Source organism: Callospermophilus lateralis, chromosome 12 (assembly GCF_048772815.1).
Source record: "Callospermophilus lateralis isolate mCalLat2 chromosome 12, mCalLat2.hap1, whole genome shotgun sequence".
In the NCBI taxonomy this organism is placed as follows: Eukaryota; Metazoa; Chordata; class Mammalia; order Rodentia; family Sciuridae; genus Callospermophilus; species Callospermophilus lateralis.
The window spans coordinates 103,147,455-103,172,935 of record NC_135316.1 but is presented as its reverse complement, the minus strand read 5'-3'; the positions used below and the strand labels follow the sequence as shown (position 1 = coordinate 103,172,935).

At 36.4% G+C, this 25,481-nt stretch overlaps 1 protein-coding gene across 3 annotated transcripts in view; it reads right to left on the bottom strand.

The window, feature by feature from the left end:
• Positions 1-243: 243 nt before the first annotated feature.
• Tpp2 (tripeptidyl peptidase 2) overlaps positions 244-25,481 on the bottom strand; it is a 66,561-nt gene continuing 41,323 nt past the window's right edge. The window contains exons 20-30 of one of the 3 annotated variants that reach the window (XM_076872736.2): positions 24,508-24,604; positions 23,436-23,573; positions 21,964-22,208; positions 21,642-21,720; positions 19,831-19,869; positions 15,004-15,155; positions 11,519-11,615; positions 10,332-10,462; positions 5,179-5,386; positions 3,103-3,222; positions 244-1,291 (exon numbers count right to left, since the gene is read on the bottom strand). In XM_076872736.2, the coding sequence (XP_076728851.1) occupies positions 1,202-1,291; positions 3,103-3,222; positions 5,179-5,386; positions 10,332-10,462; positions 11,519-11,615; positions 15,004-15,155; positions 19,831-19,869; positions 21,642-21,720; positions 21,964-22,208; positions 23,436-23,573; positions 24,508-24,604 (1,396 nt within the window). In that variant the 3' untranslated portion in view covers positions 244-1,201. Of the gene's footprint in view, positions 1,292-3,102; positions 3,223-5,178; positions 5,387-10,320; positions 10,463-11,518; positions 11,616-15,003; positions 15,156-19,830; positions 19,870-21,641; positions 21,721-21,963; positions 22,209-23,435; positions 23,574-24,507; positions 24,605-25,481 lie in introns of those variants that run through there. The other 2 variants (XM_076872737.2, XM_076872738.1) reach the window with 2 other exon arrangements.

Here is a 25,481-nt window from a genome sequence, read left to right as displayed (position 1 = left end):
CAACAGTAAAATTCTTTTAGGAACAAGATGAAAAAAACCACACATACACACAAACAATTTGCTATTCAATAAGTGATTACAGATGTTTTAATATTATCTATTTCTGTCTATTTCATGGAGGCAGGATAAAAGAAGCAAGAATAGTAACCAGGAAAAAAAAGATAATAAAAAGCTGAACATACACAAAAGCCATTCACACAATAAGAACTGGAAATATATTCAAATAATTGCAGGCCTATAAGAAACGGTATAAAATAAATTACTTGTTTATTTTTTTGTCAGTAGATTTAATATATATTATTTGTTTTAACCCCCAAATTGATTCATGAAAAATTAAGACCAACTTTAGGAAGCTTCAATATTCACTTTTATTATTTATTAAAAAAAAAATTAAGGTATCAGAGTGCATATGGTGTACTGTGATTCCGGTTTTGCACATTTATTCATGTGTTTTACATTATTTCAACTTTAATAAACATACCACGTGTGTATCTTTACAATACCTGATAAAGAGTCAGCTGTCTGGCACTTATACACGCATTATTAATTCATTCTGATACTGTGTACTTCAAGGATGTAAAAAATGACTTGCCTATCATAACCACAAGTTGAAAATTTATTGAAACAGTTATGTTCTAGCAAATGCTACACATTTGTGAAGGTTTTATTTTTTCCCCTTAATTGAATGTAAACATTTGCCAAAAAAAAAAAAAAAAAAAAAAAAAACCCTGGAAATGAGGTTTTGTTAATTTTTAGTCCAATAAATAATTTTAGCTACGCTCAATGTAGCTTTTTTAAGGCCTTTATACAATTGAAAAAAATTAAAGTTGAGCGTGTTAAAACCCTGTTCATTTATAAAATAAAAAATAGAATTTTACAAGTTTGCGTTAAAAGTTGCTGTTCTGAACCTATCATGCATGTAAGAAGCTGTGACCCAACTCAAAGTGCTCGGGGTTGGCAGCAAGGTTTATCCTCTCCTGCCAGCCATCTGAGGCATTAAGGAAACACCATGATGTCAGAGTCTACATTTACATGTATTAAGCCACACGCCAGTGAATTCTCTGATAAATACACATTGTTTTAATGATCAGTATTGATAGTGGATGAAAACATGCATCAGACTAAAAATGCCACAAATTTGTTCTTATATCCATTCACTATAAAACTTTCCTTTTTAAAATTTAAAGTCTTGGTTCTTATTTTAGAATACACAATAATCAGGAGGATACATGATGGGGAGCCAGTTTTCAGTAAAAGATGCACAATGGGTCCATCCAAGTAATTTCATCAGCTACAATAAAACACAATTAAAATATTACTAAGAGATGACAGATTTCCAAGCTCAATATTTAGGGTGAATTATCCATCAACTATTTAGTAAAGTAACAGCAGACAGAATCTTCCTTCTTTCCATCAACCAACCCTAAGTCCACCACCCATTGACCTTTTTTCTTCCCTAGTACCCAGCTTTCTTATCAATCAACCAACTTTCCACCAACTGGCCCTCCCTCCCACGTGACCATGACTGCTACAACCTTCCTTCTTTCCTCTTATCAACCTTGCCATAGTCCCTTCTGTCCAGCCTAACTTCCTTACCTTGCTACTACCACCCTAACCTCCTTTTGCTCATTTGTTCTGGGTGCCTGCTGTTAGGTAGGATACTGTTCTAGGCACCGAGAAGATAGCTAACTAAACCAACTCTCCACCTTTAGGAAACAGGATCCATCAGGAAAAACAAATAAGCAAGTATGAAGTTATTGATCTGGTATACAATGAAAACAAATGATACACCACAGGGTACAACCGGGAAGCTAGATGGGCAAGTATGGATCTCTGAGGAGGTGGCATGTAAGATGAAATTTTCTCTAAGAGTTTGAGTATGAACTTTCCATATAGACACTACAGGCAGTGTTCAGGGCCTTCAGCGGGAAGCGTGTGGTTGTTTGCAGCCACTGTGGAGAGTTTGGTGTGGCAGAAACAGTGAAGAGGAAGTGTGATGTGGACATGGTTGGAGAAAGGTAGGCAAGAACCCATGGGCTACAGGGAGGGGTTGGATTTATTCTAATGTGACAGAGATGCCTAGTAGGCATCAGAAGATATCTTTCTGGCTGTTGGGTGCAGAATAGACAGTAGTGGGGCAGAGTTGAGGGGAGACACATTAGGAAATAATGCCCAATGTCAATCTCTGGAAGCGCCACTGGCTTTCACATTTGTATAATACAGCTCACAAATTATATTCTATGATGAAAACCACACTAGACATAATAACAACTAGCTCCAGAAAAAGTTCTCTTACCCAAGTAAAAGATCTGAAGAACCTACTTTAAACTGTATTACAATTTGGACTCACTGGCTAATGCACGCTTGTATACAGAAAAAGTTCCAAGGGTAAACATAATCTACAGCTCACTGTGCCAAACAATTCTGTAGAAACCTACTGATTCATTTTACATCCAAATTTAGCTTTATATACAAATATAAATGCCCTACACTAGATCCTGAGCTGCCATCTGGCGCCACCAAAACTCCCTGCTGTCATATATCATTCAGGCATAAAACAATTATGCATTCAAGGACAATTGCAGGAATAATTTCTGCAAAATTCCGTAAGTTTTTTTTATATTAACTTGTATAGAAAGTTCAACTATAGAATTTCTTTTATACAACGTGATACAGGGTAAAATAATTAACAAAAGTGGCCTAGGATCTCAAGTGAAGAAAATCAAATACAAGCTCTGAGTTCAATCATTTTAGGACTGTGGTATTAAAAGAAAGTTAAAGGAGTCAAAAGTTTAGTTAAAAGAAAGTTTTCTTCATAAAGGAAAATTCTGTCTTCTAATTACATAAAATAATGCATTTTTTTCTTGTTGAAAAGATCTGGAGCTAATACAAGTTTCTCCCCCGGCCCCACAGAAGTGAAGAATGTTTTTAAAATTTAAATAGTTTACTGAGGTCTCTTATACACATTACATTAATTAAAGTAATAACTGGTCATGATAACATCAGTATTGCTATGTCACTGCCATAAGCCCTTTAAAAGTCTCTCGTCACTGTGCAATACTGAAGTGACACTTAAAAAAAGACAATTTTAACATCACTTACTTGAATACAATTTTTCCAGTTTTCTTTTGTTGGTTTTTCTTCCACAAGTTTAGTTGCAAATTTAAGGCCTCTCCCATACATTTTATTTACTAATGCATGCTTGTATGCAAATGTCAAAACCTATGACATAGAACAAGATAAAGGTTATCTATGAAATGGTTACATTTTAAAGCATTCAATTTTAATAATAGAATTAAGGCTTTAACAGAAGTGTAAGTAAAATGAATGTGTTACATCAAACACATTTTTAAAAACTCTAAAAAACAAATAGTGTCTTTGAAAGGACTGAGTAACTCCATAGATGAGGTAATTTATTTTGGGGAAGAAAAACAGTAATATGAGAGGTCACTAGCTGTTGAAATCTACTTTAAAATACCTCTTCATGTAAAAGAAACCAGAGTTAACACAAATAATCACAAAAACATAAATTAGGGCAGGTATACAAAAAAATGTAGAGACTCACTATAAATCACTAAAATTGTAAATGAGGATGTTTAAAAAAGTTATCAAATTATATACACAGGTCCCTTTTGTACAAGTTTTGTACCTTTAATTATTACATTTGTCAAATCTACTTGTAATAATTTATTTACATTTTGGACTCCATTTTAGAATGTAGAGAATGTCCTCAAAGAAAGGACTCCTGTCACACTGATTTGTATTCTGGAGCCAAGCAAGTGTTTAACAACCAAGCTGCAAATGTAGTGAACAGACTAGTCATGGAATTCATAGGCAGCATTATCCCTAAGGGTCTTATTGTTAGGTCCACCAAGTGTTCACAGGCTCTGCTACATTCCCTAACAGACAGGGCCCAGGTTCTTGTTCATTTTAGCTTCCAGCTGTCTTGGCACACAGCAGAACTTCAATAACTGTTAATAACAATAGGAAAATTGTTGGGGACCTTCCATCTACTTAATACCGTTCATAAAACCCTAGGGTAGGTACTGTCCCTGTCCTCATTCAATAGTCAAAAAACCGAGGTATCAAAATTAGTAATTTGCCTAAATTCACAAACTAAAAAATGGTAGAGAGGCAGAAGTCTAACTCCAGGGATGGAGTTTAAGATCCAAGTTCTTAACTTCTGTGCAATTTTGACTCCTTTAGTTTCCTGAATGAGACTGAGTACCCTTCTATAAATCTACTCTGTAATGTGGAAGGAAATCCGAAGCGTATAGAAAGAATTTTTTCCTACTTTCAGGGTTCTTTGGTGCAAGTTACCATAGTTAGAATTAACTGAGATCAAGATGCTGACAACTAAAATAAAGAGATGGTCTGTGCTGGGTGAGGAAAATCCTGCTGCTTTACTTTGTGCCTTCATTGCTACAGCAAGGAAGACTGACAGAAACTTGTAGTGTATAATCTCTTCTCTCCTCTCTCTGCAGTACTGGGGTGCTCTACCATTGTGCTACATCCCCAGTCCTTTTGATTTTTTTGAGATAGGGTCTTGCTAAATTGCTGAGGCTGGCCTCGAACTTTGGATCCTCCTGCCTCAACCTCTTGAGTAGCTGGGATTAAAGGAGTGTACTGCATCTGGCTTAGTAGTTAAATAATCTCTATTGTTGGAATTATAGTAGAGAGCTGAAGGGGACTGAAAACATTTTATTAACTAAAATCTAAAAAAGTTCATCAATGTTACATTTTTTTCAAAAAAGGGTTCAGAACAGAGTAGTTTCCAATTAAAATAATTATTTAGAAGTTAGGGGGTTTTGAGGAAAATAATATCTAAGCAATCAGTATAACCGCCCCTCAATACACACATTAGCGCATCAACAAGGTAAGGAGGCTTGAAGATGTTTCTAGAAGACTTCTCTGATTTACCTTCATACATAACTGTTTTAACTAAAAGACTATTACATGTATTTTCAAATTGCTTTGAGGATCATCATGGTTAAACAGACCCTCTGTAGATGTACAGTAATGGTAAATGTTTTCAAAACAGGCAGGACAAACATGAGGCACAGGGTCACGGAGTCCTCCTCCGAGCCGAGCTGAGAGCTTCCTTTCATTCTTCCCTTCCTTTTTTGGCAGCAGTGAGGCTCAAGAGAGTGTGTGTCAAAACAAGGAGCAGAAGATTACCTTATTGTCAAAAAGGTCAGTCCATTTTGTAGTTTCCCAAAATGTCTCTGACAGAGACTCCAAAGCACACTCTCCTTCGTCTTCCTTTCCTTCTGCGTCACCAGCTGCTGCTCCATCGTGAGCCTGCGTGTGAAGAAGGTGGTCCGCCAGGGCACATCCTTTCCTACAAAGGGCATCTACCAGGGTGGACTTCTGTTTGTCCATATCACTGAATAGTAATTAAAAAAATATTTCACAGATTAGCAAAATTTGTTATCATGACCATATTACCTAAAATTAAATTGCAAGCAATCTTTTACCTAAGATTTACAATGCAGAACTATTTTAGACTCACATATGTACATTTGTATTTTACATCAAATATGATTCCTTATATCAATAAACATTAAATGAGCCATTGTCACACACAGAGATTAAGTGAATCAGGAAGTTGTGCTTGGTCAAAATAGAATGCCATCAAAAACAGAGCTGAAAGGGAAATCAGCTCTTAACTGATTCTCAGCTACAGAACCCTAGGCCAATTCTCTGTAGTCTCTAGATTTCTTACAAAAAGCCTTTTTTCTTTTTTTTATGGTGAGAGGCAAGCACTCTACCAACTGAGCCATATCCCCAGTCTTCTAGATTTCTTACAAATAGCCATTATTATATCTTCAATTGTGGATATGGACAGGAAGACAGGTTCTTCTAGGCATGAATTTTTATGTACAAATAGAGCAAACATAATGTTTACTCTGAATATGCCAGTAACCATCCTAGCATTTAACATATTAATTCATTTAACTCAATTCTGTGAGTAAGATATTCATTATCCCCATTTTGTGAAGGAGAAAACTGAAACCCTAAGAGATTGAGAATTTATCCACAGACCTGTAGTGAGGAAGTGGCCAATGTGGAATTCAGGCTAGCAGTCTGCCTCTGCAACATGCGCTCAGTCCCTAGAGTGAACTGCTTTGCTCTGGTGCAGGAACAGTATGCACAAGTGCCTGGGACATACTGACACTCAACAACTATCAAGTGAAACAGGTACCACCTTCCTTCAAGGAAAAGCAAATCTCTAGAATGCTTGCTGATTTCTGGCATTCTGTCCGACTCATGACAGATACAAATGAAGACCATGAGGACTGAGAGTGCTGAGCAAATGACCAGGAGGCATGAAGTCGTGGATGCCCCAGGAGTAAGACTGCTCTGAAGGAGCCAGGGTGAAGTGTGTGACACGTGGAAACACCGGGACTAATCTATAAGAATTAGTAGGAAAGACAATTCCCAGCCCAACAGCTCGGGGGCTCCGGGGCTCACCCATTAACCTTGCACACCGAGTCCTGTTAATTCAAGAGGCAACATGGTAGGGCATGGGAAGACTAAGTACCATGAAAACAACGTTGCTGCTAAAACATTGCCCAAGATAGGTACATTCTGTGGTCCAAAGTCCATCTGGTTCTGTGAGGTCTTACCTAAGAAGCCATTACAATTTTAACACAGTTGCAAAGTAGATAAAATTTGTCTATAAGATGCTTAACAGTTTAGCACTAAGGGTTTCAAAGCTTTAAAGAACCACAATCACTCACTTTTTGTGGAAACATATCTGAGAGCTGCTTGGTCACTTTGGACTTAAGAACAACAGGATTTATGAGTTGACTTTGGTGGCATCTACACGGCTTCTCATTTATTGAGTGACCCTCTTTCTCCCACCTTTCAGATGCCCTCTCTGCAGTCTTTCATTTATGTTTTATGACAACCTGGGAGTCAGGCACAACTATTAGTTCCCTTTGTGAGAAGAAGGGGCACTGAGGAACAGAGCTGGATGGCATGGCAGGCTTCGTCACTCTCACCATGACTGGCCCATCCTGACTGCTCAGAAAAGGGCTGGAAGGATGCAGAAGGCAAGCTGGGGGCAATCTGGGTGCTCTGAACTTGCCAAACCTGGAATAAATCACCTGCAAGGTGCCTTTCTATTTCAGCATCCTCTGACTCAATCATCTAATTTCCACACATCTGGAATATTCTATTCCTATACTCTTGTCCCTTAGTTACAAATTGCTCAGACAGAATGCTCCTATTAATTCCTGGGGCTTTCCCCACTCAGGAAAGGCAGTTTTCTCTTCTGTAGGCTTCTGTATCTTAAAATGCTGATTATATTTCATCTTTATATTCTATCTGGAAGTTTCATCTGCTGTATTAGATTTTAAGTTTTCTTAAAGTAATGTACCTTATTCATTTTTAAAATTCTCCCCAGTGAAGTCTTACATACAGTATTTGCTCAATAAACATTTTTTGAATCAGATCTAGTTAAGTATCCATGAACTGCTCTCACTACATTTTGGAAGCAACTTAAGTAAATCCTAAATTTAACTTTAATGATTAAGTAAGTGGTCTAAATGTAACTAAAAGTTGGTATCAGATGACATACAAAAAGCCAGTATCATTTTGAGGATTGTAAAATGGCCATTGTATTATTTTTCACGAGTGACTGAAGTGAAAACAATTTTGCATGAAAATGAGAAATCATTGACTAATAAGTCTGCTGCTACTTGCTAACAGGTAATACCCCAAAGGAAAAAATAACCATTTCCTGATAGGATCTCCTTAAAAGCAGCTTATCTTATACATTGCCACTTCAAGTTTTCAAATAAAAGTATTCTACTCTAAGTCAACCTGTTCAGAGTCCAAAGAAAGGTCCCAGGAAATGGACAAACTGATCCAATATTGTCAGAATCTTAAAGCCAGCTTAATTCAGCATTTTAGTGCATTTTGGCTCTTTTCTAGATTTTTCAAAGTTTATTTCAAAGCCCTGACAGGTATGCTGTTTAACAGCAAGCACTCTGATTATCACTATATCCGTCAACAGTTTTGTTAAGAGTTCAGGGTTCAGCACTCTCCAAAGGGCAGAAGCTGAAGAAAACACCAGAGATGAAAACAGTGGGGAAGAATACATTTCTGGCTCACTGTAACCTGGAATTGAGTTTCCTCTATGGATAAAATTTAAAAAACACAGGCAAAATATCAGGAGAGAAAAATGGACCTTAATATTTACTGAAATATCAATATGAGCCAGAGGTGTTGTTTCACATACACTTGAATGTGGGGAAATTATATTATTTTTACAAAGTAACTGATGCTAGATAGAAGGTGACATCAGGGGCCATGATGAGGTTGATCGGGGAAGGTGCAGAATGGGCCTGTGACCCCTAGGGTTCTGGGAAGGCAGGTGTAATGTGATCAAGGCAGACTCCTGCAGTGGGAAGGAACACTGACTGGTGTGAAGGAAGGAGAACTGCAGTGTAGACCGGTCGTGCACAGCCAGGAGCCATGCGGGAACAGGAGCCAGTGCTGAGGCCAGGCTAGGTCCTGCCATGCCTGAGTGCAGCTTGCAGGGAAGGGAGGACAGGGTGCAGTGCCGGGCTGGAAGATCAGCCCTGTGGAAGGCAGTCTCATCCTGAAGGCAGAAAGGAAGGTGATGAGGGTAGGTGCAGCAGGGAGTGGAAAAGGAGCCACGTGCGCTCCACAAGACAGGGCAGGTACATGTGGAGAAATGAAAGGCACGACTGGTCACAAACACTGGCTTTCCCACTTCCAGAATGGCTCCTTGGCCATGTCCTCTTAACCCTCCCTGAGCACCACCATGAGACTGGGATGAAAATGTCCTACTTCACAGGTTGTTTGGAAGACTCACTACAAATGAGGTAATACATTTCAAAGCCCTAAACAGTCCAGTACACGTTGGCACTTGAAAAACAGTTAATTATCGTAATAATTAATAATATTGACAAAAGGGCAAGTTTATAAAAATTTCTTATTTGGAAAATATGAGGACAGTAACAATGGCCAAATGGCCAGTGTTTTTTAATAAATTTTATTCCACTTGAAAATTACTGCTTATAAGATATTCATAAGATCTTATAACATCAATATGAACAAGGTGGTAAGAGTTCAAGCAATTTCCAATTCCAAATACTTTAGAAAAAAAGTACTGAATAAAGCAAATTGAATTTTTAAGGAAAATCATTTAAGGTAGCTGAAGCAATTTAGGTTATTACTTATAATGACTAAAGGAATGAGGATATTTTTACCCTTGCAAGTTAATGACACCCAATGTTGAAAATAAATCAGTGACAGGAAAACTGGATGCAGGTGAACTACAATGTGATAGTGAGAATTCACAGAAGGGTGGGCCAGGCATGGTGGTGGTACATTCCTGTAATCCCAGTGACTCAGGAGGCTGAGGCCGGAGGATTACAAGTTGCAGGCCAGCGTCAGCAACTGAGAAAGACCCTGTCTCAGAAAAGGGACAAGGATGAAGGTCAGCGGTAGAGCACTTGCAAAGTTCTGGGATCAATCCTTAGCACCACCAAGAAAAAAAAAAAAAAAGAAGAAGAAGAAGAAAGTTCACAGAAGGGTATAAGAGACCCAAACACGGAACACAGCCTGGTTCAGACCATTGGACCATCACACCTCTCACATACACACCTGGGTGGAAAGAACCACATCAACCACCAGTAAACCCAGTTAAGCTCCAATATCTGCATACAGCCTTAGGTCTTACAAAAACTAAACTATAAACTCCCCCTTATCATTCTCCCAGGTAAAGAGAGCTACAGAAAAACTAAGGTTGCTAAATAACAGGTTTAACTTAATTTTTAAGATAATTTGTTCTATGAGGCATTACAAACTACAATTTACATTTTTCCTTACCTTTTTTTTTTTGGTGCTGGGGATTGAACCCAGGCCTTGTGACTGTGAGGCAAGCACTCTAGTAACTGAGCTATATCCCCAGACCCCTAAAATTTACACTTTTCATGCTAAGGGTCAATAAATCATTTAAAAATTAATTTCTAGGTGCCATGCTTTGGTCCTCTCAATTTGTCCACGTCACATAAACCCCCAAGGGGAGAGACTACTTGGTCACAGCTACTCAAACCACTCCACCCTGACACACTTAATGGTACAGAAAGCAAAATGCTTTCCTGGCTGAGTCTTAAAAGGACTGAAGAAAATTAGAACAACATTTCTAAGGAGGAGTACCCAAATATTGATAATCTTGATTATAGGCAAAACCAGACATCAGAAAATCATATCCTCAGTAACATTAGTCCCTAATTTTTTATACAAATAACTAAGAAATGAGATGCAAGAAAGATTATTTACTGGTTAGGTACTTTTTTATAGTAGCTGCATCAGGCCTGGGGTCAGTCTTCATTGCAATATAAACAGCTAGTGCCGTCTGATCTATATGAGAAATTACAGCATTTGCAGCTTCAACAATTTCATTAAGTCTCTTCATTCGTTCCTGGGGAGAAAAAAAAGAAATTGAAAACTGGGTATATTGCTCAGTACAATAAAGCATTTGATTTTTGTTGTCTTGACCATGAGAGCCGTGTCTGCAGTGAGATCATCTATATCTACATGCAGCCCAGAGGCTCTGTCCTATTTCCTGATGAAGACTCTGGTAGTTGTCAACATCTCTGGAAAACTTGAGTGCAGACATAAATATACCTAACTTACACTTCCTGCTATAGATCAACAGTGAGAGTAAACCATACATGAAGTTTGTAAAAATGTTTTTTTTTTTTTGTTTGTCTTTTTACAAAGGACACCCATTTTCTGCATGTCATAAGATTTCAGAGATGTGATTGGCTATGTTGTTCCACACATGAAAGCAGAAGTAAAAAAAAAATAAAGAAGAAAAGCACTAGCTGATGAAATAAACTGTTTTCTAATCAATCATAAAACAGATGAGAGTAACAAGATTATTATAATCATAGTGTCCAACTGTGATCACCAGAGTGCTCAGTAGTTGGGCTTTTCTCCTATTCAAATCTTTTAAGAGCTCTCTTTTAAACACACTCTAGGTGACCTGCCACCTTTCCTGATTTCTAACTGATTATAACCAGCAATTCCTTCCTGCCATGGTCCACCTTACAACAGTCTGGAACTGTGGCTAATCCTTATGAATGAGAATCACTAATGAAGTTAACACAAAGCAGGGACTTTTGCACCACACGTTCAGATTTCCATCTGGCCAAGAACTTGCCCTTTGGGATAAGGTCACAAGTCAACCCATAGGCTATCTTCTCTACTACCCCTTCTCACTAACCATAAGACTACTAGTCACACCACATACATACTACATGCTACCCAGCATTGCTGCCAGTCAACTCCCAGCAGTGGCTAGGTCCTATAACCACATTAATGAAAACAGAGTAACAGGACACTTGATTTGAGGAAATATGTTTTAGTTGGCAAGAACAGACTACAAAGATAAGGATTAACCTTTATTTGAAGTATAAATCTTATCTAATATTACAGACAAAATAAGACTTATTAAAAAAAGAACATGTCCAACCTTTTCAGCATCCAATTGATGAAGCCGTGCAACATACAGGGGAAGGTAAGTGGGATAGGTTTCTTTCAATTCATTATAAATGTCACTAGAATCCAGCCTATGGAGGTAAGAGAGAGAAACATTCACTATTTTCTTCTAAAAAGAACATTTATCTTTTTTTGGCGGGGTAGCAGGGATTCAACTCAGGGGTACTTGACCACTGACCCACATCCCCAGCCCTATTTTGTATTTTATTTAGAGACAGGGTCTTAATGAGTTGCTTAGTGCCTTGCCATTGCAGAGGCTGGCTATGAACTTGCAATCCTCCTGCCTCAGCCTCCCAAGCCACTGGGATTATAGGTGTGCAGCACCATGCCTGGTTTATCATCTCTATTGTTTAACATTGTTTGAAAGTTCCAGTCAAAAAAGACATCAATTTGAAATACAGATGTCATTGACAAAGATGGTCACTATTTGCAGGTACAAATGTTTACCTAGAATACCAAGAACAGTAAACTGAAAGTTATTTCATATAAGAGTTCTTTTAGATGTTCAGATGAAAATAAACACCAACAGCTTTCTTACATACCAGCTATAAACAGATTTGTTAAAAATGAGGAAAACCACATGCCTATTAAAAAGGAGAAAACAGCACATTCACAAAATAGCAAGAAAGATTAAAGGTCTAGAAATGCCTAAGATCTATATGAAGAAAATTCTAGACTTTTCCAAAAATTCTAAAGTAAATAAAGAGACATAAAGCTATGTTTTCCTGTGGTTTTAATGCGCCTTTCCCTGAGGACTAAGGACGGTGACCATCTTTTCATGTGCTTATTATAATCTTCATTATAGAAAAGTCTGTTGAGACTCTTTTACTATTTATAAAACTGGGCCATCTTGGAGAGGATTATGCTCAGTGGCAGAGCACTTGCCTCACACATGTGAGGCACTGGGTTCAATCCTTAGCACCACATAAACTGAATAAAAGTATTGTGTCCATCTAGAACTGAAAAAAACAAAACAAAACAAACCCTAAACTGGGCCATCCAACTCTGGATTACCGACTTGTAATTTTTTATATATTCTGATAGAAGCTCCTCAAGAGATTAAAAAAAATTATATATATAAATAAATATTTTAACTCGCTCCTCTCACTGTCCTGATGCTATGCCTTCAGACAAAAATGTTCTTAATTTTGAAACGTGTAATCCATGACGTTTCTAAGATTTACCATGATGTCTTCATTCAGAACTTCAGTTCTTTGACACATTTTTAAGTAAATTTGTGTAGAAGATGTAAGGCAAAGGTCCACCTTAATTCTTTGTCCGCAGAGCTATCTAACTGACCCTGTAGCTTTGTTAAAACATTAGTTCTTCCTCACTGAACGTTTCTGACATTGGTACCCTTGTCAAAATACAAGTGGCAGGAAAATGACATATTTTTCTGCATGACAATCCTACTTTTGGAGCTGGGCACTCTTGGTGGAGGGAGGGAGGGAGCCTGGGGTTTCCTTGGCTTCCTGGCCAGATGTGGTATCACAGCATCCTGAGCACTGGGGTCCAGTGTTCTCATCACACTTCCCAACTAGGATGAGGTAACAAGACTATAACCAGAGAGCCCAACTGTGAACACCAGAATGCTCAGCAGTTGGCTTTTCTCTTATTCAAGTCTTTCAAAAGCAGAAGGGAATCCCCACTTCTAGAATGCATTCTGCTAGAACCTAGCCTTAGCAACAGGTGGCTGGAAAGATATGAGAAATGATGTCCTGGTTCCTCCTGAAAACAAAGTGCTCCCTCTCATGGGAGCTGGGTGAGAGGGAGCCTGTGTCCACACTGGCACCAGTTTGAAGTTAAATTTCTGTTTCACTGAATTGAGAGTGAAGAGTGAGCAGTGGTCTTTGTTGGAACACCACAGACTTTCACTTTTCTTACCATTTTTGTAGATATTTCTGAGCATGTTTCTTCACTTGCTGTGCACCCTTAGGATAATTTTTAAAGTGTTGTTCTTTAAAACAATAATTTTTCACTAGTTTTACTGGGGAGCAGAATTATTGGGGTTCTCAGGCTATCATCACTATACGAGTCAATCTCTGCAATTTCACTTTTGAGAAATTTATGTTGGATTGTTAAGTACTCATCCTCCAATAAGTCAGAGTAAGACTTTGACTCCTGGTTGAGATACAATCTAGCTTTAAATGGGAAGGTATATTTGCATGTGGACCCACACATAACGGTTCAATCCTTGGGAATTATTTTTACATTATAAAGACTTCTGTTCCCTCCAAGACTTCATAACTGCAAGCATGCATATATAATCAGCTAAAGGGACTCCCACAGAAACCAGTGATGAAAGAAACACTGCATACAAGTGGAAAAAGGAACTCATTCAACTACATAGAATAAAATATTGTGGAAAAAGTAAGCCTAGGGGCTGGGGTTGTGGCTCAGTGGTAGAGCGCTCGCCTAGCACATGCGAGGCCGGGGTTTGATTCTCAGCACCACATAAAAATAAAAATAAATTAAAGGCACTGTGTCCAACTACAACTAAAAAAAGAAAAAAGAAAAAAAAAGTAAGCCAAAACTCAAAGTTGTTGAAAATCTGTGACAAATACAGAAAAACATTAATATCTTTTATATTAAATTTAAACTGACAAGAAAAATCTAATGTTCCAATAAAAGACTGGGCAAAGAACATATTTATAATTGATAGAAGCTATACAAATAACAAATAACTTGCAAAAAGCTCAATTTTAGTGACTAAAGAAGTGTAATTACATAATTTAAGACAGCAATAATGGCCTCTTTTGGGCATCCTGTAGTAGTAGTATATATATATATATACACAGATGAAATAGAAATTATATTTGCACTAGAAGGCAATTTAGCAAAACAGATCAAGATGACTTAAAAATTAATGTTTGACTAAAAAAATTACAGTATGCTACCTGATGGAATTTAAAGAAATCTTTATAAAAATGGTCAAACAGCATTAGTGAAGAGTTTTAAACACATATATGCTAAATGTTTAAATAGATTACACTGTATCCACAGGACCATCAACTATACAGTAATTAAAAATGGTTCTGTAATGGGCTACTAAATCACACAGGAAATGCTCATACCCCCCCCCCCCCAATAACTGGAAAGCTAGGACACATTATCATTCACACTGCCAAATGTAAAAATATAGAGAAAGATAATAAAAGGACAATGGTTATCTTTGTATGGTAGGAAAAAGTTTTCTTTTCCTTTGTATACCTATCCACCAATAAAATTATCTTCAAGAGCAAATTAAAGTGATTGAAATATTTAAATTTTTTGTCACAAAAGATTATTATAAAAATGAATATATATGTATATATATTCATATATGAAACATTTAGAAGAAATTGTAATCCTACTATCCACTATTAGCAGTTTTGGATAGAATGTGGATATCTACACAATATTGTAGTTGGGAAAATAAAACTAAATATCTGGAGGAATAAAACCCACTCAAAAACTTACTTTGTCATCCACTGAATTTTAAGATCCCGTAATGCTTCAGTAAACTCTTCTTTTAAATCTTTCTCTTTTTCTGAATCTTTTTCTTTGTCTTTGCTGCCATTCTTAGTCTTTGTTGGTGGGGGTATTAGGTAGTAATGAACAGGAATTACATCCTATGAATGTAGAGAGAGAATTTTAGATTAATATGCTTAATTTTTTGTACCATAAAATCATCTTCAATAACTGAATATCATGATGTAATATATATATCATGTTGTGTCTGAATTGTACTACCTTATATTCCAGATTCTAAGGGTCATAATACATCAAAAGTGTCCACCTGTAATCACAATACTCCCCCACCCCCAAACTTTAAAGTACTAATACTTCTAATAGTACCTTTAAAAATAAAGGAGATAAGAACAAGCTTTTCTCCAGTTGAATGTATTTGGTATTTTTAGCTTTATAACTTATATTTGACAGAGTAATGACAGGAGTCTGTTGACCTTTCACATTTTAAATTTAAGCAGGAGAGGGAATAAGTTAAAGATATAAAGAGATAAGATCCTCATTTCTAAGTAAATCTAAGAGGCATTAACTCCTTTGTTTAACCAAAAGGACTTGGTGAGCTCCTTCCATGTGTCAGACAATGCTCTAACAGGTGAAAAAAAGTGCAGACAGGGCCCTTTCCTGTCCTTACAGACACACATTCTAACTGTCGAAGTGAGAAATACATGTACAAGAAAGTAACTCAGAGTGATGGTTAGGTAAGGTGAGGGAACCAGTGTAGAATGGCAATGGAAACCTAAATGGATCTAAAATGAGCACATGAATGAGTATAAATAAACCTAAATAATCTAACTGAAGAGAGAATGAGACATACCCAGTTCAGTAATTAGGTTTTGAAGGCAGAAGGTTTAGCAGCAGACACAGTAAACAGGATTTGATGAAATATAGTTAAATAAATAGATGTTAAGTACTTAGCAGAGCCTAGCGCAACAGTTTTATGCAAAATAGTTGATTTAAGACACAACTAAAGAATTCTGCTTTTAAATGACTTGATCCTATGTGGATTAAATTTTTTTGTTTGTTTTTTAATACCTCCCCATAATTTGGAGAATGGATCACAGAAGGCAAAAGAAGAGGCAGGGAAACAAACCTAGGAATTGTAACATGGCGTTAGAATGAAGGACAGGAAACAGAAGAAAATGAACACAGAAATTGTTTGAAGGAATCACCAACAGTGCTTGCTGACATTGCTGAAAACTACGGGGATGAGTAAGACCACCAGGACAGGAGATGGGGAAAGAGAAGCCCAAGGCTTGTCCCAAAGCATTCTACTACCTAGAGCACTGTGATTGAGAAGCAAGCAAAAGCAATCTGGGGTCAGGGACACCTTGAGGAAAAACCACCATGAAGACAGGAGCAACCAAGTGATGGCAGAGCTGGGGTGGTGCCCGACAGGGAAGAAGGTGAGCTGACACCTGGCAGCAAGGAGCCTGTGGCCACCTTGGGAACAGCAGTGCAGTGGGATAAAGGCCAAGGAAGGAAGAGAATAGGGAGGGAACAAGTCTATACATGTTCTGAGAAATTTTACTCTGTAGAGAACATAGAAATGGAGTATAAAAACATTTGTTTCAGAGCAGGAAGGCTTTTCTTATGAAAAGTAATGCACTGTTTGGCAAATGAAATCACATATTACCACACTAGGTTTATTTTGGTTATCTTTAAATCATTATTTATAAAGTTAGTTTCTCAAATGCTATCTTCATGTTCATATTAAAAATAATGTTAAATTAAAGCATATGTTCCATTTAGTTAAGTTTCTAAAAGCAGAACAAATTATATTACCAAAAAGACTTTTACTACCGACATTATAGTATTTAAGAAAAAAAATTCACATACATTGAGACAAAGATAGCAGTACAAGGCCCCATTCTTCCAAACAGAGTTTTTCAGTATATATACTATATAAATATGTTCACTTTTACAAAGTTCTCAGTGGAATTCAATTTTGGGTATAAAATGCTATAACGGTAAATCTGAAGAACTACTGCTGTAATTTTAACAGTGTTTCAACACAAAACAATAACCATTATCTCATAATTCATTTATAGCACAGAAAACCACTTTGACATGAGATTCTGAACAAACATATCTGCAGCCATTTGGGACCCCTCTCCTTCTGAGGCCAGGGATAGGGCCTGAATAAGGGCTTTATCTGAAGTGTGAGACCGGAAAAAACAAACAAACAAACAAGCTATTGCTTAGCTTTTTTAGGACCCTGCCATAGTTCTTGAGGTTGACTCTCCTGAGTGGGTGTGGCCTTGGGCAAAGCCTAGGTAAAGTGTTTGTCTACCACCAAGGACCTACTGAAACACTGCCTTGGCACTGTCTGCTGCACAGACACCAGGCATCCAGGAATTAAAGATAGAAGAGGCTTCCAGTATTCACTTTCTGTTAAGGCAGTTCGCTTTATCGTCCAGTGCTTGCCAGGCAGCCCCCACTCATTCTAACAGTTTCCCAGACTAGGAAGAACTGTGACATCTCTGGATAGGAAAACCATGTAGTATTTATTGTAAGGCAATTTCTCCTCTGGAACTCAGAGGTAAGCCATTTTCTATTATTGTTTTAATACTGAAGAAAGAAAATAGAACTGATTAAAAATGAGAAATCCACTAAAACAATTTATAATAAAAAATTAACAAAGACCTATAAAAAGCAGAAAGAAATCCCATAATAGAAAGCTTAATCTATCAGGAAAAATACAAAAGAAAAGTTTATGATGAATTATCTTAAGCAAAAAGCAAGCCTTTATAATCAGTACCATTATAAATGCTAGTAAAATTCTTTAAAATACTTCAGAACAAGAATTCATTATCAAAATTATAAGTCTGATGGTTTTAATTCATTTATTATCAAAAGAAAAAATGAGGCTGCCTTTCATTTGTGATATCAAAATCATTTTATTCTTTTTTTACAATAAGTATCTTTTCAAGCTGCTTCTCAAGGCTCAATGTAAGGTCAATTTAATAGAAATGGTTTTGTACCTTAAATCTTGATTAGGGTTTAAAAAGACAGTCAAGAAGCATCATCAGAGCAGGAAAAGCTCTGAAGAGTATTCCATAGTAGACATTTAATGGTAAATAATAATTTTTTTTATTCTACTTACGCACAAAGGATTTCAGTAGTGTTCAAACTGATACAAAGTCAAACTCACCTGTCAAACTACTCTTTTAGCAGCATAACATTGCCACTTATATTCTGATTAAAAAATGGAAATTCTCTAGTTCTTAAATTATTATTAACTGTAAATTCAAAAATTCAAAGCTTTATACAAACTAAAATAACTAAAGATTAATGCTATATATGATCTTTTAAAAGTAACTAAATTCTTTCACATTGTATATCCATACACAATTTTCTTTGTAATGTGCCTACACTGCTTATTTTAAAGTTAGAGCCTACACTTGCACTGAAGACAGGAAGGAACAGGCAGAAGTCACTATAGTGGCCAAGTTCCTCATACAAAGCCTTACTATAGCCATCTAGCAATGACAATCTGATTCATTCAACTCTTTCCTACCTTGCACATCTTAACACAAACAAAACCCACCAGAATGCCTCCAAAGTCAACCAAAATATATAAGAGGAAAGAAAGAAAAAACAAACAAACAAACAAACAAAAACCTAATTGGGCATGACCTTGATGATATGCATCTTCTATCTTCAATGACTCCTAGAATACTTTCTCCCCATTCTTGAAAGCAATGACTTTCAAACTATCTTCATGACAAACCAAAGATGCAAACATCAATATATAAAATGAAATACAGTTTTTACATGCTGCCTTCATTTCTTCAAATAAATTTACCTGACCTACAAATGGGTCAAAATGTCCACTTCAGACATACTGGTCTTTATTCTTCTATCTGGGAAGATAATTTCTGGGGTGTACTATGTTTGAACAAAGCATTTATTGTCGTACAACAGTATGAACATTTTAATAAAATAAATTATTTTAATAAAGGAATTTTACCTATTATAAAATGGTGATCCCCAGTTCCATAGCACTAGAAATTAAGAAACAGTTATCTTTTGTCTATGTCTTACTACTGACTCTCCACTGCAGTTACTTCCTGCTGAAGCAAACGCTAAACGGTGCCAGTGGAGCTTCACTAAATGTGAATCCCTTTAAATTTTCTTTGTTGAGTTACATTTGGCTCTAGCTGTTAACAGGTTCCCTTATGTACTATGGGGAAGTCAAGCAGACTACTGGAAGGCAAAATCTGTTCATATTTAGTATATGCTTTAATTTTTTTGTCAGCAGTTCTTATTTTTGGTCCTGTGATTTCCATTGATGTCTTTTGTCTCCATCCTTCCAGAACAGGATAGATTCAAGAGCCGGGAATAAACTTCACTTCAGAAAGCTGGAATATTTTATTAATCGTATCAATTCAGTTTAAGTGATTTTAATTTTGTATATAAGTGCTTTGGCCTCTATGGCTAAATTTTTAGGATGATCTCTTTGTAAGATTTTAGATAAACAAAATTCCAAATTTTATTACTTGATATCATATCTGTGGCAAGAAATGAATAGCATTAAAATTTTTTGATACAAAGGAACAATAGGAGTCTTCCAGCAATTTACGATTGGAAAAAGCCTTTAGAAAAGCAGTATGTCAACACTGCTTGTAGGTACAGTGAAGAGTGCTGTACTGCAGAATGTAAAGAAAGGAAACTAAGGGTGAGATTTAAAAAAAAAAAGATTTATAATAGTGACAGAAAGTTTAACTAATATGTAAATAAGGTTTTAAGACATTGTTTTTAAGAACTGACAATCAGTACCTTTTTAAATTTTCCTTGTCGTTTGGCTGCAGACTGCCCCTGGGAGTTAGAACGACATTCTGTAAGAAAACATGCACAATCTACACAGGATGGAGACACCACCTCTGTCTAATTTTCTTCTGACTTGCATTCCACCTGCATGTGTCTGTGATCCAAATGGCATGCTTTTATACAAAGCAACATTGCCACTTCAAATATAAGTATGCTACTCTAAGAACAAATGTTTTTCAGCTTTTTATCTAAAGTATTTAGTGATCAAAGTTCATTGCTTAAGATTAAACACAAATTTAGCTGACAGTCTGCAGGGTCTGCTTCTAAAGGGTGTCATCACAATAATGCAAGCCTATGCATTCTAATAAAAAGCATCATTCCAGGGTTATCATGAAAGTCAAACAGAAGTAAAACAAATAGTTACCTCCCATCTGCCAAAAACATCAGGAAAGCAAAATTACTGAAGAGATTCAATAAATAATGCAATGGAAATTATAATGCACTTAACAGCTTAGGTTACTGCTCTAAGAAAGTCTACCTTACTGACTACAGTTAACTAACCATGGTTCATGCCACCCGGCTGTAATTTCACAATTGCTTCTGAAACTGCAGTCAGGAAGTACTAACAATTTATGATATTTCAATTCTTTTCTGTTATGCTTGTCACACAAAGTGGACTCTTCACAAGAGTCATCTGTCATCTGGGTGAAAAGTTCAGAGCTGCAGCCTCATATCTGAAGCAGCTATGCTTCCAAGGAAATGAAATCTACAAAAAAGACTATAAGGATTTCTTAAATTCCAATATCAACTACTGACTGACTTCAAATTATACTAAAGGATAACTTAGAAATGAGACCCAAGAAACATTGGGACAAACAATTTTTCTAAGTACAAAATTCCTAAATTATGCTTCAATGGCAGTGAATAAATGACCTTGTTTCAACAGTGGCAAAAAATAAATTAGACTTTAAGATGTATAAAATTTCATTTTGATAACATTAATAAATCCCAGCATCAAGTGGTAGACTTACTTAGCTTTGTAAGAACTAATGCTAAGCTGTAAGAATGCAAAGCTGTTAAGAATGATAATTTTACTGAATATTGAGCTAAAATGACTCTATGACAAAAGGTGACAAATGGATGTAAGTATCATTCTCATAGTGAATGTGTAATGAAAACATAGATGGAAAAAAATAACAAATACCTATAAAGTTGTAATATTTGTTTCTAAACTATGACAACCAGAAACAGGTTTCTAAGAGAAAGCATAATTTTGAAACAATAAAAGGCAATGCTAAAAGACATTTATTTGCCTACATTAATTATGTAAGATTTCAATAAGAGAAAGATTTGTTCAAGTGTGAAAAATGTTGTTCATTTGTAATAAATGTTCTAATTGGCTTTTAGAAGCAACCCAAGACAATGTGATTAACTCTAATTTCTATAATATTAGTGAAAATTCTACAGCATGCTTTAATTTTAAAGATTTCATTTATTTAAGCCAAGTTTGATTTGAATCTACAGGTTTCATAAGAAACTCAAGTACATCTGCCACTGAGGCAGGATGGATTCAGGGCCAGAGCACACAGGCTTGTGGAAAAGACTAAATATTTAGAAAATATGACACATTTTAAAAGACAGGCAAATATTAATCCTGTTTCACTAGTTACTTGAGGAAAAATACTTTAAAACTGCTTCCCCTCTACCCACTGCCCATGGATATTTTCTTTTACCCAAACTGAAATGTGGAATTAATTCCCACCTTTAAAGAAATGGAAATTTTGAAACAGATAGTTTCAGTGTAAATAACTAATACTTACAGCTTTTTTGCCAAGTTCAGTCTTTGACAATGTTAGTGATCCTGCAAGGTAGCATCCAGGTCCCGCCCCTTTAGGTATTCTAATGGGAGAATTAAAGAGGGAAAAAAGCAACAAAGAAGAAAGTTTCACAAAGATAATTAGGGGAAAAACATCAAAACAATTCTGTGCTGAAAAAATTCCCCATAGCTAAGATTTCAAAGAAATAACTTCAGTTTAAAGTGACAACATTCTATAAAAATTTGGCCTAATACAATGAACTCAAATTGGAAAGACCACAGTTCAGGTGTTCACAGACCACAGTATCAGCAAAGTCATCACTTACTTGTCATCAGGTAAGGAAGTAACAAAGAATGGTTGGTTATATTTGGGTGGTAATGTCAAGTTGCTTGATTTCTTCTTTCCTAGAAGTGCAAGGCTATGATTTTCATGAATATCTAAACTCAAGGTATTAGATAACCTATGAGAAACAATAAATGGAAGGTCTTTAAGACGCTCCAGGTCACTGATTTGTTCATGACGAATCTGTAGTCGAATTGTATAATCTCCTTTCTCCAATTTCAAAGAATACTAAAAAAGAAAAACAAAACAAAACTAAACATTTGGGAAAAGTTAAATTTAATCAAGCAAAAAGAAATGACAATAAGAGGATAAGAGAGGGACACACAAGTGAACAAGATACATGCACAAACTAAGTGCCTCATGTGCCAATGAGCAGATAGATCAGGACACTGAGCTACTGCCCCTGGTCTCACAGGTAGTGAAGCACAGGAAGTTCAAGACAGGTCAGACTCCTAGGCCCTTACTCTTCCCACAACAGAATACTGCCATATTCTTGGCTAAACCAGTGTCCATTCTAGACTGATAAAAGCAATGATTTTTTTTTTTAAGTTCATGGGTCCTCAAAGACACAAACTACAAAAAAAAAAAAAAAAAAATGAAGTGCTATATAATATCTAAAACAAATACACATGGTGCATGTGCCTACATATGACTTCTGGTAATGTTTACACTGTAACTCAAATGTCACACCCCTTAATAGCAAACAAGAAAGAGGAAGCCAGCAGAGATCAAGGAATACACAGTGATAATGTTCATGGAGAATGGATGTTGTATTTTGCATCTGTACTTTCTTCTGAGAAGATCTAAAAAGTAACCAAAGTAACGGCACTGCAGTGATTCAGTCTGCACCAAGATGAGACTACTGCTTGCTTTGAGGAAAACAAATTTCAATCAGGGATAAGATTTCTATAAATTATAATTATAAGCACTTAATATACAGTTGTCAAATTAAGAAGTAGATTTGAAAGTGGTAACAAACTGAAGCCACCTGGACACTGCTTAATGTTCCCTTTAGCTCATTAGACCTGGGGTCACTTCGAGGTGCTCACGTACCTAGGATGATTTGGCTTCCACTTTCACATAGGTAATGGCAGTGTGTAGGAAGGAGAAATACTACAAACAGATACACTGGGCTAGGGGTGTAGCTCAGTGTACTTAGGATGCACAAGACCCCAGCACCTAAAACAACAACAACAAACTACACTGCCCAGGGCCCACAGGCATCATGCACGCCCTCCTCTAACCCCACACAATAAGCTTAACTACATGGCGGAAGAGCTGTCAATCTGTTCCTCAACAACTACAATAGACAAGGAAGTTCCTGCAGTTTGTAAAAGTACTAAACTGCAAGACCATGGCATCTTTAAAATGCACAAATATTACAATAACAAGAAATTAGGGTTTCGTGGGATAGTTTCTGTTAGTTCTAACAAATCATCACTGCCAATTTTATACCTGATGTGGATAGGCATCACCTGAGCCCATCTGTCTTTTGTTCTGGTCAAAAATAATCCAAAGTTGGCTGTCAAATTCTGATTCATATAACAATTCACAAAGAAGTGGGCAGCTTGGAGTTACTTCTCCACTCTTAGGCTATAAGAAAAAAAAAGGCTAATTATACAATGTGGTTTATACATATAATTTCTTTCCCTTTTTTGGGGGGTACTGGGGATTGAACTCAGGGGCACTTGACCACTGAGCCATATCCCCAGCCCTATTTTGCATTTTATTTAGAAACACGGTCTCATTGAGTTGCTTAGTGTCTCGTTTTTGCCGAGGCTGGCTTTGAACTCACGATCCTCCTGCCTCAGCCTCCTGAACTGCTGTTTACATATGATTTCTAAGATAGATTTTGAATACTGGTATCAAGATAAGACTTTTTCATTAAGAAGTATTCAGAATGCTTTCTTCTAAAACTTATGAAAATGCAGAACATCTAGTATTTTGACACTAATTAAAGACACTTTTCTTTACAAATGTTAAAAAATACAAACATAGCTATTATGTTCTCGTTAACCAAGCAATAAATATTCTTCAAGACCTCTAATTACTTTATAAAATTGAAATCTGACAATTTATATTGACATCTATTATTTCCCTAACACCAAAACCAAATTCATATTTATCAATGACTGTTTTATTAAAATCTCACTATAAAAACTTTGATCCAGTGTTTACACTGGTTTCAAGTACTGTCACATTCATTCCACCCGGGAGCCATTCTGAGCTTTTACTCCTCTGAAGCCCCCTTCGGCAAGCTATCATGCCTGGCACCATGATCCAAAGGACTATGCCACATCCAAGGCATCTAATCACTCTGGGTCAGATGGCATTAAGGAATAGGTATTACTAAAAGGTCACTACTAAATTATGCTTTGTGACTTCACATCAGAATGGTACATAGATGAGTAGAAACCATAATTTCCTAAGCAAAATCCCAAACTAACCAGGGTTAATAACTTGACTCTCTGATTCATGAAACACAATATTTCATCATGTGGATATACTTTACCAGGCAAACACTTACTTGATGAAAGTTATATGTCAGGACCATCTCATAAAGTTGACGATTATTTGGCAAAACATCTCTTGCTCCTAAAGGTTTTGTTTTTGCACTCACTGGGCTACAATAAAGCAATCACACATTTGATTTGATTCAAGAGTTCATTTAAGAAGACAAAATGGTAAGCAACAAAATTTATAACATATTACAAAAGTTACAATGACTACTCCTAAAAATTGCTTTTTTCAGTATACCTCATAATATTTTAATCACTAACACATATGGTTCTTTATTGCCTGAGTCATAGCAACACAGTTTGAATTTTGCAAAAAATATTACAAAGACAATATTTTCAGAATAAACATATTATTAAATATTGCAAATAATTCTTAGCCCAACTAAATCTCACCACTAGGGTGGACAATCACTAATAATGCTGAAGGACAGGTTTTGATTTTGCATCCGGTTCAAACTGCTGGTAATGCTGTACGCCATGGCAGGGCCATAATATGCCCTTGTCCTGATAGGGAATAACAGTTAATTTTTTTTAATACCCTCTAATGCAAGTCACTGTACAAATTTTTACAAAAAAGCACTGAGATTAGGAGAATCACTTTTTAAAATAGTTAAAAATGTCAAATTTATTAATGTTATTATCCCATTTTTATAATGTTAGCAGAGATAGCCTGTGGATAGCACAGTACAGATGATTCTATTTGTTCATCTTATAATTTGTAAGACACATACACACATATAAAGTGCTCTCTCTCTCTCTCTCTCTCTGGGCCACTGAGCCACATCCCCAGCCCTATTTTGTATTTTCCTTAGAGACAGGGTCTCACTGAGTTGCTTAGCGCTTGCCTCACCACTGCTGAGGCTGGCTTTGAACTTGAGATTTTTCTTTCTCAGCCTCCCAAGCTACTGGAATTACAGGTGTGCACCACTGCACCAGGCCTCTCTCTCTTTTTTGATTATAACATTCACAGGACATTCTAATT